The 15,953-nt window shown below is 37.6% G+C and overlaps 1 protein-coding gene across 6 annotated transcripts in view; it reads right to left on the bottom strand.

Annotated features, from left to right (window-relative positions):
- Nucleotides 1–15,953, bottom strand: part of LOC116090245 (sodium channel protein type 2 subunit alpha) — a 173,977-nt gene that overhangs the window by 15,822 nt on the left and 142,202 nt on the right. For all 6 annotated transcript variants that reach the window (XM_031370459.1, XM_031370462.1, XM_031370461.1 and 3 more), the window contains exons 18-21: nt 8,137–8,257; nt 5,945–6,099; nt 4,230–4,403; nt 1,384–1,506 (exon numbers count right to left, since the gene is read on the bottom strand). In XM_031370459.1, the coding sequence (XP_031226319.1) occupies nt 1,384–1,506; nt 4,230–4,403; nt 5,945–6,099; nt 8,137–8,257 (573 nt within the window). The remainder of the gene's footprint in view (nt 1–1,383; nt 1,507–4,229; nt 4,404–5,944; nt 6,100–8,136; nt 8,258–15,953) is intronic.

Below are 15,953 nucleotides of genomic sequence, written 5' to 3'. Positions count from 1 at the left end.
AGAAATTTTCCACAAGGAATAGAGATGATTAAAATCAACAAATAAGTAAGACCATGAGTGGTGTCATGCATTTATAAGCTCATCATTTGGACAATACTGAGTTTAAAATTGGAAAACATACAATATCAAACTAAGTGTTGGAGGGTACAATGTGACAGAACATACGCCTGTCACACACAAGGCCTAGGGTTTGGTCTCACTTGGGGGGGTTTGGAGAGAGAGAAAGAGAGAGAGAGAAAGAGAAAGAGAGAGAGAGAGAGAGAGAGAGAGAGAGAGAGAGAGAGAGAGAGAGAGAGAGAGAGAGAGAGAGAGAGAGAGAGAAAGGAGAGGAGAGGAATTGGGAGTATATGAAGGATGAATTTGACATAGAAAACGTGAAACTAAAGTCACTTCTTCAAAAATAAGGATTTTTTTAATTGTTAAAAAGAAAAAAAAAACCTAAGAATCCAACAGCTAACCAACCATTTCTTCCTAAGCAAACATATCTAGAAAAAACATACCCAAACATGCTTATACACCAACACGCAACAATAATCTGTGCTGGTGTTTGTTGCACAACGATAACGTTTAAGTAACTTTTTATTTTCGTTTTTCTTTTTGTCTTAATTTGTAAAGAGGCTTTGAGACAGGGTGCCACTTTGTGGCTAAGCCTGGCCAGGAACTGGCTATGTAGGCTGGCAGTACCATGTCATTGCCTTAAGTTTCTGAGTTCTAGGATTAGAGGAAACTGTTTTTAGTATCTCAAAAAGCATCCATTGCTACAAGCTACAAGGTTTTTTGTTTGTTTGTTTTGTTTTGTTTGTTTTAAGTACTTAATACCATGGAGACAAGGTACAATCATTTTCTAGGTGGTGATGATATGTATTCTTGGGCTTTTGTCCCAGGGGATGACAAATGTCAGCACAAATTCCTCCCTTTCCTTGGTACTACTTTTCTAAGGGAGTATTAGAGCTCCACAGCTGACCTACTTTTTAGATATCTCAATCTGTGCTTAAAAACTAAATTCAGACTTCAAAAGGAACAAAGTACATAACAAACACAGTGCAGCAAAGACATGATGAGTTATGACTGGGTAGTTTTAAACTACATCAAGTAAGATGGCCTGTACATCTGGAAATAGAAAAGAGTTAAGTCATCTTGATTCCTGTCAGCAACCTATGAGATAGGATCAAGAATTCCCTAATGAAAATGAAGGGAATTAGGAGCATCAAGCATTGTGTACTGAGAGTCAAATGATGGATGCTGGATACATATTATTGATTGGTCTGTTGGTTATGTGAACATAAAGATGTAAACTCCATTTGGATTTGGCCTTTCTACTTTAGAAAGTTTCAGGTTGTTCTTAATTATACTTCAAGCAAATTCTAAGATGGCTGGTCTTACCCTCATTCCTTCAAATCGGGATAAGGCTCGTAGAGGCCTCAGTGCTCTTAATGTTCGGAGAGATTTGATGGCACCAAGTTCTGAGTAGCCCAAGGCATTTGCAGTTAAGCTAACCAGTGAGACCTATGTAAAAAGAGCATACGATTAAAAGCGATAGATAAGAGTCTACACACTGCAGCATTCCTATATGGAAAAAAACAAGGAAATAATTCACAGACTGAGGTGAGTTTCCATATCACTGAGGCACTCGTTAAAAACACTGAGAGCTATCCTGGAAATGTCATGCTCTGTTTGCTTTATCCCCCTGCCCCTGTTTTTAGATCAGATAGAGAAAAAGGATGTGGATCCAGTGGGAAGGTGGAGAGACTTTGGGAGGAGTTTCGGGAGGGGGAAACTGTGATCAGAATATATTAAATAGAAAAATATACTTTCAATAAAAAAATTGAGAGCTGGCAGAGTTTGATTTAGTAAGTTTGGTAAAAGGCTTGAGAATTTACATTTTTAAAAAAGTTTACTTGAAAAGCAATAGCACTGATTCATGAATCACATTTTGAGAATCATCATAGAGCATATAAAATTAGTGAATGAAAAGAAAGGTTGAGATTTTAGTGTAACTAAAGATTTTTTGGTTTTGTTTTGTTTTGTTTTTTATTGGATATTTTCTTTATTTACATCTCAAATGTCATCACCTTTCCCAATTTCCCCTCCAGAAACCCTTGTTTTGTTTTTCAGTCCAATCACTAGTGCTACTAGTAAAAATTCTAAAATCTCAACTGGAAAAAAAAAAGAAAGAAAGAAAATCTGTTGCAGACATCACTAAAATACCCGATTACCTTTGCAGACTAGGAATTTTATATGAACTCTGAAATGATATCTTGTTCTAAAGCACACCAATATTTGAAAATCAGATAAGCAGAAATAAATACATGATATGGTTTAAAAGTATGGTAATTAGTATTTAAAAATGTTTTCTAAAAAAAAAAAACAGAAATAAATGGAATTCCTTTTACAAAACTTGTGCTTACTTAAGCTGATTTTGTATGTATAATGTGAATTAAAGAGGTAAACAAGGTACAAAAGTCAACTTCATAAGCGTTTTAAGTCTTCTCTTCGTAGATAACTGAGGAACAAAGTCTCTGAATAATTAAGAACTGTGAAGGCTTTCTGTATGAAAGCCAGGAGGTCCTATACATTCTCGGGAGACAGAACCCAAAGGTGAGGCACATATTAAAGGTTGAAAGACAAGTTAGACAAGTGAAAAGGGTTCTGAACTAGGGCCGAACTATTTTAAAAAATGAAGTGGTAAACCAGGATACCTTCGGTAAGTTGTTTAGCTACAGTTGAAAAAGAGTTGCACTTGGGTCTTCCTAGCACACCATAAAAATGTATAATCTTCTGAGCATTTGTCTGTATTGTCAATAATCCTCTTTCTGTTTCAGGATTCACACCTGCACCAGCATCTATCCATAACACAGCGGGCCCATCTCCTAACTTCCCTGGATCTAATTCTCCAATGTCTTCCACTCCACTATATCCATACATTCATAATTCTTTGATGGTATAATGGGTTCCTCAAACACTTGTCTAATTTGTCTGTCTTACTTTGCCTTCCACTTACAAATCACTGAACCCTAATCCCTGCACTCTGTGCTCACCCTGGAGGACTAAGACTTCTTGGCTTGAGGCATCAGAGTTGGCACAGGTGAGTGTCCCTCCGTCCTCTGGACCTACTGGTATTCTTACCACTCAAATTCTGATTCATGATACAAGAAAATAACCCTTTCCTCAAGGGAAGCCAATAACTATACTTTTGTCCTTTCTGGTCAACCTTTTTGGTGCAGCGAAATGACATTTCCATTTACATGAGAAAACAGATGATCAGAGAACATGTCTGATGTAAAACAAGGTATCAGCTAATTTAACATACATTGTGAGAGTACTCACAAATCTAAAATAGTAGCTATCAGGCAGCAAGAAAATTAATTTTATTTTTGGCTTTCTTTATAGTTAATTAATGTAGATATAATGGCTATTCTTGTTCATATATTAAATATTAGATATGCCATCATCAAGCTACTGAGAGGTCACAATTACATACAAAAAGTGGAAAGAACAGTGTCATCTACAACCTATCACACAAAGTTGGTGGTATTTGTGACACACTTATTTTGTTATCTGTAATGGTCAAACAGATAAACATATATGGCTTTATTTTTTCTGCATTTCAAGATTTTCAACATAATTTTGAATGTACCTTTAGATGTTACATTTATGGTTAATTTACCATATTCAATTATTTTAAATACTTCTATATTCTAATATTCTATCTTACTGTCTTTAAACAATAACACAAGTTAAATACTTAAATGATTGCTTAGCTAATCTGTTTTTAACCACCAGATAAACCCATGGTATAACTTTGCTTTGAATTTCACATGCAATTAATAGTCTATGTATGGGACAAATATTTTTCAAGAGGCTCACATGCAGACAAATTACTATTGCTGAAGATGGTTGTGAAGAATTGTAACAACTCTCATTTTATAAAATGTGAAAAATTAAGCAACAAAGAAAACAATCTTGCATCTCCTGTAGAGCTTAAAATCTCATATACTGATTTGAATGTTATTTTCAAACTAAGTCACTAAAAATCAGGTGGCAATTAAATCGACAAAGCATGTCTCAGGTACACTTCCACTGTAGAAGAAAAAAAGACAGCATTTGTGTTTGGATTGAAACAGCATTTTGTTTCCCTGAGTTCCTGCTTTGTGCCACTCGACACAGTCAGGACTGGTGCTATATCACCACCAGCCAAGAAACAGAGAAGGAAACTGCAGAGTACTCACATCAACGATCAGGAAGTCCAGCCAGCACCAGGCATTGGTGAAGTACATTTGGAATCCATATGCAACCCACTTTAGAAGCATCTCTAGGATGAAGATGTACGTGAAGACCTTGTCAGCATATTCCAGCATGGTCTTGATGGTCTTTCGCTGCTCGATGTAAATGTCTTCAAAGGCCTGTGAATGAAAGCATGATATTGCATTTCATTGTCATGAACAGTTTCTATGTCATGTAATGGGGGAAAAATGATGCAAGGCATCTTTGGTCAGGGGCTGGAGGGTCATTACGCTGCCCTGATGTCGCCGTTATCTGCGCCTGTGAAGGGCACGTGGGCTTTGCCGTCTACCGGAGAGGCTCGTGTGGTTTTCAAGTCTGAATGTTGAGAGCATCCCGAAAGAGCTTAAGATTTTCTAGAGAAGGCCAAAAGTTGTTTTCTTAAGCAAGAGGTGAAGTGTCACTTAAAAGTAGCCCACATTCCCGAGTCACCAGCATCCCTGTCCCAGGGCTGTGTAAGTATGAGACAAGGAGTATCCTGAGCCCTGGAAAGGGGGAAAAGATTTTCTCACTTTCTCCAGCAGTTTGGTTGTGTCTGGAAGCTGCTGTCATTCTGTAGCACTTAGGAAAGAAAGGGTGTGGTCATTTTCTAGGAGCCCCGGGCTTTGAATGAGAAGACCATTTTACACAATCCTTTTTACAGGAAACATTAACACAGAGTGTGCATGGTGGCCCAGATCAAAGAACCGAGAGAAAGTTTTGTTTTTAGAGAACGAGGGGTCCAGGTTTGTGACTGGACTCAGCAGTAGTACTACAGGGTGAGGCTTGTCTTGTCCTGGAAGCAGAAAGCGCCCCAGAAGCCAGCTCCAGGGTGAGCATGCGCGTGTGCTTCAGAGACCTGTGACTGAATGTACCATGGAGCCAGGAGCTATTACAGCAAGGTCACACCCTGGAGGCCAGGATGCAGGACTCAAGTCAATTCAGAACTGGGCTTAAGGCCTCCAGAAGCAATGCAGTCAGCCTCCTAAAGAAATGCACTCACATTCAGCAAAGTAAAAGGAAAGGGAGCGCATCTACCTTCTCACTACAATATGGGAAAATGGGTCACTTTGTTTCTGTTATATTAGTGAGTATTTGATTAAATGACTTATTCCCTTAAATGAAGTCAGATACAAAGTAGGTTTGTGTTCCTTTTAGAGATTAAGTTAGCCAACTAGTCACCATTCCAGGTGGCTGGCAAGTGATTGGTATGAACGAGTCAGGTGACTTCTTCCAGCAAGAGGCTCCTATTAAGCAGATTCCCACTTCAGCGGGCAACCCCACATCTTATCCGCTAAGCCCTTCTGAAGAAGTGGTACAAATCTTTCTCATTGCCCGCTGATGTCCTGCAGACACTAAAACCTATTTCGCAAATAGGAAAACAGTTGCACTTATACCATATTGTATACAGTCGATGCTAGTGGATCCGAGAACAAAAGAATAAAGATCATACAACAATAAAATACCACTAGCGCAAATCACAGAGATTCCTTTCGAAATAGTATGTGAGCACACAGTGTCTGAGAGTGATCCTATCTGGCTCCTCCAGATACAGCAGTATAAGCCACCCTTGCGAGCTCTTCCACACACATCTTTTCCCAACGTTCTAATTTATGAATGGGTAAAGAGAAGTTCAGTGGACAGGAAGAGGAAATGACAAGGGGGCAGGCCCCGCATCACCTACCAGAGCACCGCTGCTGAGTAGAATCATGAAGACGATGAAGGTTTCAAACCAGTTGTGCTCTACTATCTTGTAGCACGTTTTCCTCAAGTTCCACCAGAGTTTGCCTTTGCCCTCTTCTATGCTTATCTGACAACACTTGAACTTTCTCACACAGTCTAAAATACGTGAGAGTGGATAAAGGAAAGGTCATCAGTTACTCTTTGTGCATCTTTGGGAAGGTGGAACATGTCCCTATATTATTATCTCAGAGTGCAGTATAAACAACCTTATTTTAAAGATGGCTTCCCCTTACAGAAATCAACATCAGTAGTAGAGCCTTAAAACTATTTCCTAAATGAGCATTTATTTTATATGTGTATAACTATATTGTAATATGCTGTAAACCACACAAACACAGAAAAACAGAAAGTAAAAGCCACAGCTTATCTTTCTATTCTGCCCTTTTTCCCATGGGTAAGTCCTCTATAAACATGACATGCATTTGAATTCTGATTAGTCACTTCATAACATAGTATAACTTCTCCATCTAACCGTAAGACTTGTGAAAGATTTCATTATGCTTCTCTCCATAAAATTATGGGAATTTATGTAAATGTCCACTATTATTGAATAATTGGGTTGTTTTGTTTATGATAACTACCTGCAGCTATGCCATAAGCACCTCTGTGTACTTTGCAAGGTACTGGGTTAAAGGCTTTTCAATAATATTTACTGAAAAGCTTTTGTAGTAAAAATTATACTTGGAAAACATAAGATTACAATATGTAAATGGCCTTGCCCTTGGGGAATGTCTGTTTTAGTGAGAGTGATTTTTCAACAAGTTTTACAGTCACAGAAAATATTTATCTTAAGATATAGTCTTATAAAGGCTCATCAATAATGCTGAGTTTCTGGATTTTATGGAATAAAAAGACTTGAGGCTAGATCTTGGGAAGTGTATGAGACCTATTAATAACATGAAGTTAGAAGAAGCAATTAAGAAATATGAAGCAAAGTCAATGACAGGCAAGTCTGAGCATCATGTGCAAGGCATTGTTGGTCAAGCCATAGGGAGCAGCTTAGAGTTGAGGATTTCATGTGGTTTGCTATTCCTTGCTATTGTTATAGGCTAGAACTGATCCTCATCTGAGATGATGTAGTTGTGGTTTTCTTTAGAGAATCCTTTTGAGAGTACTCTGATGATGATAGTGTCCTCCTATAAAAGTATACAGGATATTTCAGCTTTCTCACATCTTTCACCTTTGTTCAAAACTCACAAAAGTATTTGTCTTTGATTGATATTCAAGGTCAGACCAAAACGTACATTTATCAATTAGTACACTATAGTTTGAGCATTCAGTAAATAACAGATTTTTTCATACTCCTTTTTCAAAACCTTAAAACAGTTATGAATTTGATTTAGCCATCTCTCTCCCCTGTTTGCTAATATAGAAGGCCAGAGAGTCAATTGTGCTGGTTAGGTTGTGTTTTTTTTTGTTTTTTTTGTTTTTTTGTTTTTTTTTTTTTTTTTTTTTTTTTTTTTTTTTTTTTTTTTTTTTTTTTTTTTTTTTTTTTTTTTTTTTTTTTTTGTCAACACAAGTTCACATCATCTGGAAAAAGGGAACCACAACTGAGAAAATGCTACTATCTGATTGGTGTATGTGCAAATCTGTGGAGCATTTTCTTGATTAATCATTGATATGAGAGGGCCCAGCCCAATGGAGTGTTGCCACCTTTTGGCTGTGGCCATGTGCTGTCAAAGAAAGCAAGGACATCAAGCTAGTAAGCCTAATTTCTCCATGGTTTCTCCTTCAGCTCTTGCCTCTTTGCTCCTGTCTTGACCTCCTGCCTTGACTTCCTTCATGGTGCACTGTGACATTGAATTGTAAGCCTGATAAACCTTTTCCTCCCCAGTTTGCTTTTAGCCTGAATGTTTTATCACAGCAACAGAGAGCAGACTAATATACCAAGTGGCAGCATACTTTAGAGTTGATCATACCGTCAAAAGCAAAAGGAACCAATTACATAAATTAAGCCCATAGTCAGAAAGACTGTCTTTGGTTTGAGATTTAAAACAAAACAAGTAAATGTATTATTATTAAATAGATAGGCATGGGTGACTAGAGACAGTTAGATGACAGAGAGATAAAGACAGGCGATAGGAAAGATGGGTAGACAGGAGAAGACTCCTGACAACCTGACTGTCTGCTTACCTTCTGTGAAACAGGCTTCTGGCTCAAGGGACTCTTCTGGTTCAGCTTCTGGTTGCTCTCCCTCTGCCGGAGCACCTATATCAACTGTACTGCCCTCAGATGAACTAGTTGCATTCAATTTCTGAAAACCAACCCCACAGAAAAGCTTTTAAACATATTCTCTGATACAAACATAAAGATTCCTAAGGTGTACCCCCCCCAGTCTTCTGTATGCATTCTCTTGATCTGTAATTTAAGAATTACTTAAATATAATGCCAATCTGCTTTGGGAGAGGTGGGAGTCACAAGATTAGATCCAGCACTGTAGAATATCTTTGTTTTTTTTTTTTCCTTCTTTAAACAGTGCTCACAACTTAAATAACTTTTGTATAAGCCCATCTATATGGTTTCTGAAATAGAATTCTACAGAAAGCTTATGCAAGCTGCTAGCCATATGGCCACTGGGATCTTGCTTTGGCAAATTCATTTGTAAAGTACATAGCTTATTTTATTCTAAAATTGTGACCCGACCAATAAAAGCTGCACAGTGTATTTTCATGTCAAATGTAGAAAAGGTTTTGGTCAAGTGCACATAAACAGCAACAATCTACATTTACCCACTTTTCATTGACATGAAAACATAGACTACTGGTTATTATTAAAGACATTCTATAATTTTCTATTTTGTAGAAGAGCAGCACATTGTTAGCTAGATAGCAAGAGCAGGTATCTCGCATTCTCTTTGGCCAATGCACTCCTGGGTTTCGTTGTGCATTTGGAAACTACCTGTTACTTTGGCACTCTTGCCTGTCCTCTGTGAAATGGCAGAAATGAATCACTGCCTCTTGTTTTGTTTCCTTTGGGTTAAATACCGGTCATCCAAAAGGGAACTAGAGTTAAAAGAGATTGTCTCACATGTTGACATGCATACACTTGATCCAGGTCAGTCTATCCTTGGTGACCAAAGTCAAAGGTGGGATCCCCACTGTAAACCTGATCTTAAAATGCCCAGGCATGGTGCAGGGCCAGGTGTGAGTGCCACATGGAACCAGAGTAGTTTAGGCCACAGCATTCTCGAACCTGTTACAATGTTATTCCCATTAGTGCATAACATTAGGAGACGGCCGAGCTGAGGAAGCTCTTTTACCAAGGGGATGAGGGAAGCACATGAGAGAATGAACACTGACATATGGAACATTGGAATCAAATGGAAGCTAGAGTTTGTACTAGGAAGACTCTACTCATCATTTGGATAAGAATAATATGGATTTTTCCCTAATAGGATGATTTCTTTATTTATGAAAATAACTATTTTTTTATGAAGTGTCGACTTAGTGTGTTTTGAGTTCATATAAAGAAAGTATTATGTACATTTATATGAGATTGAAATGTCTTTACTTTAACAATACTGATAGTTGATGCAAAAATATTACATACGTCTGCTTTCTAAGACTTAGGCTTGTGATTACTTTAAATTTTATCTAAAGAAAAAAAAATGGTTAAAAGCTAGAAGCTGACTTTCTCCTTACTGCAAATTTTATGTCATTGAGCAGATAATACCTTTACCATTAAAATTTGAATATATATTTTGTTCTTTGATGAAAAACCAAAATAAAATTTATTACAAATATTCCCAAGTTTTCAGGTTGTTTTTTTTCCCTAATTTTATTTCCTCTCTTTTAGGTCTGAGTATTTTTTCCATAAGTATACTTGGATTTGGAGTTCTGTCATGGTCTCCTAAAACATCTATCGCTTGAGGAGATTCATCTAACATCAAATTGTTATACCTCAGAGACCTGACAATACAGGCTTTATAATTTCTAGACTTTTTGAGACACAGTAAAAATAACCAGGCACACTGAACTACAGTCACATCTGACCTCACTACAGGCAATAAGAATGGAAAATATTCCTTTTAATAATGTGGATAACACTGGAAATGCAGAAAGAAGTTCCCAATGTAAAAATGCTTGTGCATCTTTATGTCCACGTGTTCCGTCCAGCCACTGGTCAGTGGCTATATGAGCATCAGTGTAAGAGTTGATGTGGTTGACAACCTGGCAGGCTCCAGAGTCACAGAGGAGACACACCTCTGAACTTATCTGTGAAAGAATTCCTAGATGGAATTAACTGAGGCAGGAAGATCCACTCCTGATGTGGACAGCACATCACATGGGCTGGGGTCTTAACTAAATAAAAGGCAAAGGTGAGCTGAGAGCCAGCAAGCATTGTTCTCTGCTTTTTTTGACCACGGATGCTATGTAACCAGTTGTCTCATATTCTGGCTGCTATACCTGCCTTCCTCTGATGGACTGTATCCTCAAACTGTGAGCCAAAATACATTCATGTTTCCTTAAGTTGCTTCTTGAGTATTCCATCAAACAATAGGGAAGTTAACTAATACAATCAGTAGTAAGTATGTAGTAGATACTCAATAAATACTATTTAGTAATGAATGCATAAGTTGCTGTATTATGAAAGGCTTAACAGAACAAAGCCTGGTACTGTATGATGAGGAGCAGTCACTACATAAAATGTCACAGGAAATCTTGGTTCAAAATCTTCAAAAGTTTCCACAGGATTCCTGCAGCACCACCTATCACTCTTACCGCCATGCATCTGGTTTGTCACCATTTAAAAGATGTCATAACGACCTGTGTCACCAGTGCCCATTCAGGTCTTCACTATTTTGCTACCATTGTCTTTCCTCCCTTTTATGAGTCCCTCCAGTTCCTGATTTCTTCTATTCCACCATTTCCCTGACTTGTGTGTTCTGGACTTTTCATAACTTTTTGTGATTTTCCACTCATTCTGGCCCTTCATGAAGCATGGGCTAAAGTATTTCAGAGAGAGAAACTCAGGTCTTGCCAACATACTGTAAGATATTTGGGAGCAAGAATATTACCCTAAGGCCTATGGGTAAGGCAATAATAAGCACAGTTCAGCCCTCATAGCTCACTCTCAACTCCAAATTTACTTTTCAGTGAATGAACAACAACACGAAGCCAATCGCTTGCTTTTAATAGCTTGTTGAAATTAAAGAAATATCAGAGAACATTAATTTTCTCTATTTAGAGTTCATTATGCCCCCAATGTAAAGGAGAATTCTCTTCATCTGTGCTTTTTAAAAAAATAATTATAGGCCTTATCTTTTAAAAAAGTTATTCAAGGAACCTTTGTATTTTCTCTTTTTCAAATCATAGTGAAATAGAGTGAATATACACAACTCCTTTCATCACAATGAGGCACCTTAGTACCAACAAGGAAGCAAGAGCATAATTTCAATGAACTTCAAGAGTCAGGTTAGTCCCTTTTCCCCAAAGTGCAACTTAAGATGCATTTTGTGTTTCTAGAATATGCACATTACTCGATTTAACTTTGGGGCAGAAGACTGTGTTTCTGTCATTAGCATATCCCTTTCACCTGTTAGCAGTGTTTGTCCTTAGTAAGTGTTTCTTGTGTCAATGAATGAGTGACCTTGTGGTCCATTTATGAGCCTCAGCCTCTACTACTTCTACTGCGTCCAGTCTGATTCTTCTGCCTTCAAAGGGACATCATTAACTTCAAAGGGACATTATTAACCACAGAGTATCAAGATTCCTGGAAGAGTCAGGTATGTTAAAATGTTGATCAACAACTCTTGTAACTGAGAGTGCTGTCTGAAAATCAGGCTGCCAAGAATCCCTAATTAGGAGTCTGTAAGGTCAGCTATCAGGACAATTACTATCAAATCAGCTGTTGGTTTTCATTTCCCTTCTTTCTACACTAAGTCTGTAGATCTGCTGTTCCACAGCGAATGGAACCCCTTTAGGAGCAGCTGCAATCTCATCTTCCCCAAAGTGAAATAGCATAGTTTCTTCCACATGCTGTCGGTGTGTATACTTATCCATGTGGTGCTTGATTTACTACAGCATAGACCACGTTGCACGTTGAGGGATCACACCACTATCCAGCGGGCTTACTCACTTTGTCAATGTCAGAATTAATTAGTGCCTATGCCCTAGACTTTCTGCATTCTATTCTTCTACAGTGTTCTAGGAAGTTTCTCTGATGATTCACAAGTAAACTCAACCTTAAATAATCTGGAAGATTTAGTAGACTGGATATATGATTCAACGCTGTAGGCTAAAGATAGTGTTTATAACACTGCTGACTTCTATGAATTATAACTTAGAACCTCAGTGTCAATTCACATCATATTCACAGCTCCTGTCTGTGTTAATGGAGTATGAAGAAAACATACACTGGAATATCTCATCAATAAAAACCTTGTCATAAGTTATCCTCAAGATTTATAACAAAAAAATATGATGAATAGTAGAACATTTCCTCATAGCAACTCAATGATTTTGTTGTATAGGAGTTAATGTCATCATTTTAATAAAACATGTAGGTTAAAATGTATTAAAAAATCCCACAACATTAGATGAATCAATGTAAAAATCATCAGCGTCGATGAGTTCCTAGCTGTGATGAACCTGACCATAGTGTGCATTTGCCACTTAGAGCTATCAAGTGGATATCCTTGTAAATAAGTGTAGGAGCTTATGTTCTTAAATAAGAAGTTTTCTACTATAGGCTTGCAGGTAGTGCGCCAGTCTGGGCATTATACACCTCAAAGCATTACAAAGTAAGAAAGCAAATTATGGATGTGTGGCAAATAGACACGGTTTAGACACTCTTTTCTTATTACTACCCATACCTAACTTATCCGGAAATAAATGGGTCGAAGGGTACTGTTAGAGGGTATTTGCCTAGGTAAACTTGAATGAAGTATGGGAACACTACAAGATTGGGACAATAGAAAGGTCATATAAGAGTAGTCATTGAGGCCTGCTTTATAAACCAGTAGCAATCATACAGATATATGAAACATGGTTGTGGAAAAACCACATTTTACAAACACTTCATATCAGTGATGTTATTTCTTAGTTATTCAACATTGTATAAGCTGAGCAAGAAAGAATCATGTCTCATTTAATGATACCAAAATGCACTCCTTCATGTTTTGAGGTGAGTGTATGTGTGTTGTTTGGACACAGTCATGTGGGTATGTGCATATGTATATGTTAGTGCAGTGTATGCGTATGTGTATGTGTGTGTGCATGGAAAGGTCAGAGGTGATATTGTGTGCCCCTCCATTGCTCTCTACCTTCTTTTCTTGAGTCAGGGTCTCTTACTGAATAGAACTCAGTAACTTGGAGAGGCTGACTAGGCAGGAAGCACCAAGCATCCTCTTGTCTCTGTGTGGGTTGCAAACACTCATGTCACCTGGCTTTTGCATGGGCTCTGGAGATCCAAATCCATGTCTTTATGCTTGCATGGCAGGCATTTTACCAGTTAAGCCATTGCTCCAGACCCTTTTGTTATGTGCTTTAATCTTAAAGATTATATTTTTAACTTTTTTGTTTTTTATATCAACAATAAATTATTACTAAACTTGTTTGTGTCAAACAATTAGCTGTCCAGAAAGTAAATAATTTTAAGCATAATTAAGTCCTGACTGGAGAGAAGTTAAGAAAAGTATATTTCACATAAAGTATCTCATGAAGTTAAGCTATTATGGTGTTTTACCTAGAAAATCATTTTCTGATTTGTAATGGGTATTTTATTACAAACTTTAAAACACAGATAAGAAATTTAAATATCTTTCTTGGAGTTACAGAAAAGGTTTACATTGAGATGACATCATCAGCAGAGTACCAATGTGTCTGGCCCACTTTGGGTCTGATATTGTAGGTGTTTGCTTTATCACTACCCCACTGAGAATCTTTCCCACAAGGACTGCTCACTTCATGACAAAAATTATGAGTTATCCAGTGATATCAACACCCCTCCCCCCCATGCTTGCTCAGATCCGGCCTACACACTCCTTCCTCCTTCGTGTTTCCCAGGTTGGAATTTAGCAAGCTCTTTTAGGTATAGAACTACATTTCCCAAAGAGACTCTGAAAGATCTTTCAAAAAGAAATGGAAAATTGTAAGAACCAGGAACAACCAAATGGTTGCCTTATCTGTATGCCAACATATTTACTCTTGATGTAATGCCTCAATACCACAAAAGGCTGAGTACTTGACTGCTGTTTCTCCCACGTGCCTTTCCCTAAAGGAACTGGAAAGTGGACTCTTCAGAGACAAAGGTATCTAACCTATAAGGAGCGAAAAGCAAATCATTACCCCAAAGATAAGATAATTAAGAATTAGTATATAACAGGGGAAGAAACTGCGTCTTAGATATTTTATACACTGTTTTCCTGATATGTAAGTTCTCATTCTCTGTGAATCAGGGGTACTACCAATAGAATTTTCTTTCCACATATTAAAGAATGTTTTAATGACATTATGGTATTTCATCCTTTCAAAAAAAAAAAAAAGCTCAATGTGCTTTTATTACGAGATATTTTACAGTTTTAATGTCACTATTTCTAAGTGATAAAGTACCTTACTAACATTTCTACAAAAGTAATGAAACTGGAAAAAGCAACTTGGTTTAAATATTCGTGCCCAGAATTGTGAATTCAGTCTTAGATAGTGAAAATAAAAAGGGCTCCCAGCATCATTACATACCATGTGGGGGCTCTGTCATTAGAAAACAACAAAGGAGGAGACAAGGGCTTGCTCTGATTGTCCTGTGGCAGTGCTTATGCACAGGATGTATGAAAATGCTATGTCATGGATGAAATTTGATAGGTGCTGTGGAGAAGGGGTAAAGAAAAATGAAATCCCAATGGGTAAAGGAGGAAGGACCCCAGGTCCATTTTCTGAGTGGGCACAACATTTGAAGGTAGGTAGAAGTTTATCTTTGCTTTTATGTTTTTATTTTTGGTGGACTCAAAGCTTGTTTCCTTTTCTTTCATTCTAGGAATTTTAAGAGTAAATATAAACAGAATCTCCAAGAGAATCATTCTATATGCAAAAGCATTTGGTCAATTGCTAAATAAAGCATTGACCTTTTCCCTAAAATGAAGTGGATGAAAATTATACCCTTGCTGCTGGCAGCGAAATGCAAACACTCCCATTCATTTACATTATTATCACATTGTAAGTCAGTTGGGAAGTTTGCATGTGGGTGAGGGATTGCTTTAATTTGCATATTACCCTGCAGACACTGAGCAAAATATTACTGACAGAGCACACTCGCTGGGGCTGTATTTTAAAAGTTACAGGAGAAAACAAATATAAAACCAAAGGGGCAGAGAACAGAATGCTTTAGTGTTTTTTGGAGAGTATCTACAATCCTCTTCTGGGCTGCTAGCAGGTTCTAAACTTGTGACATTATGTGGAAGTTACAAAATCCAAAAAGGCATGCACGCTCACTTTGAAATAAGTGTATACTCTCTATTAAAAGCTACATAAAGAAATTAGCAACTGAATTCATTTTCCTTAAAACAAAAGAAAAAAAAGTTGGGGTTGTCAGCTTCGCCTGACCATGCTTTAAATGACCCAACCTAGGAGCAGCTGTGCTTATCGTATTGCCAATGGATGGGCAAGGGACGTAGCTGAATAACATGCAGGCCAGTCAAGTCATTTCGACACTGATTATATTTATATATTCGCAACTTGCTTGGGTAACCTGGGTAAAAGTGGTGGCTCGAGCCTCTGGCTGCTTAAAAAACACCAGAGCGGCATTCTTGATGGCGCCAGCTTGGTCTCACCCCTGTGAGAAGTAAGAATGGTCAGAAGTGAAGGTCACCATATTACACCACAGAATTTCTCTCTGAAAGATTATCGCTCTAGCAAGGATTCAACATTATTCAGAGGTAAGAAGAGAAACAGGCATTCAAAAATCATGACATGAATTGCATTAAACAAATTATCAAAATAGCAGAAGAGTTAAGA

The sequence above is a fragment of the Mastomys coucha genome, unplaced genomic scaffold (assembly GCF_008632895.1).
Source record: "Mastomys coucha isolate ucsf_1 unplaced genomic scaffold, UCSF_Mcou_1 pScaffold15, whole genome shotgun sequence".
Taxonomy (NCBI): domain Eukaryota; kingdom Metazoa; phylum Chordata; class Mammalia; order Rodentia; family Muridae; genus Mastomys; species Mastomys coucha.
This window is presented reverse-complemented; position numbering and strand designations above follow the sequence as displayed.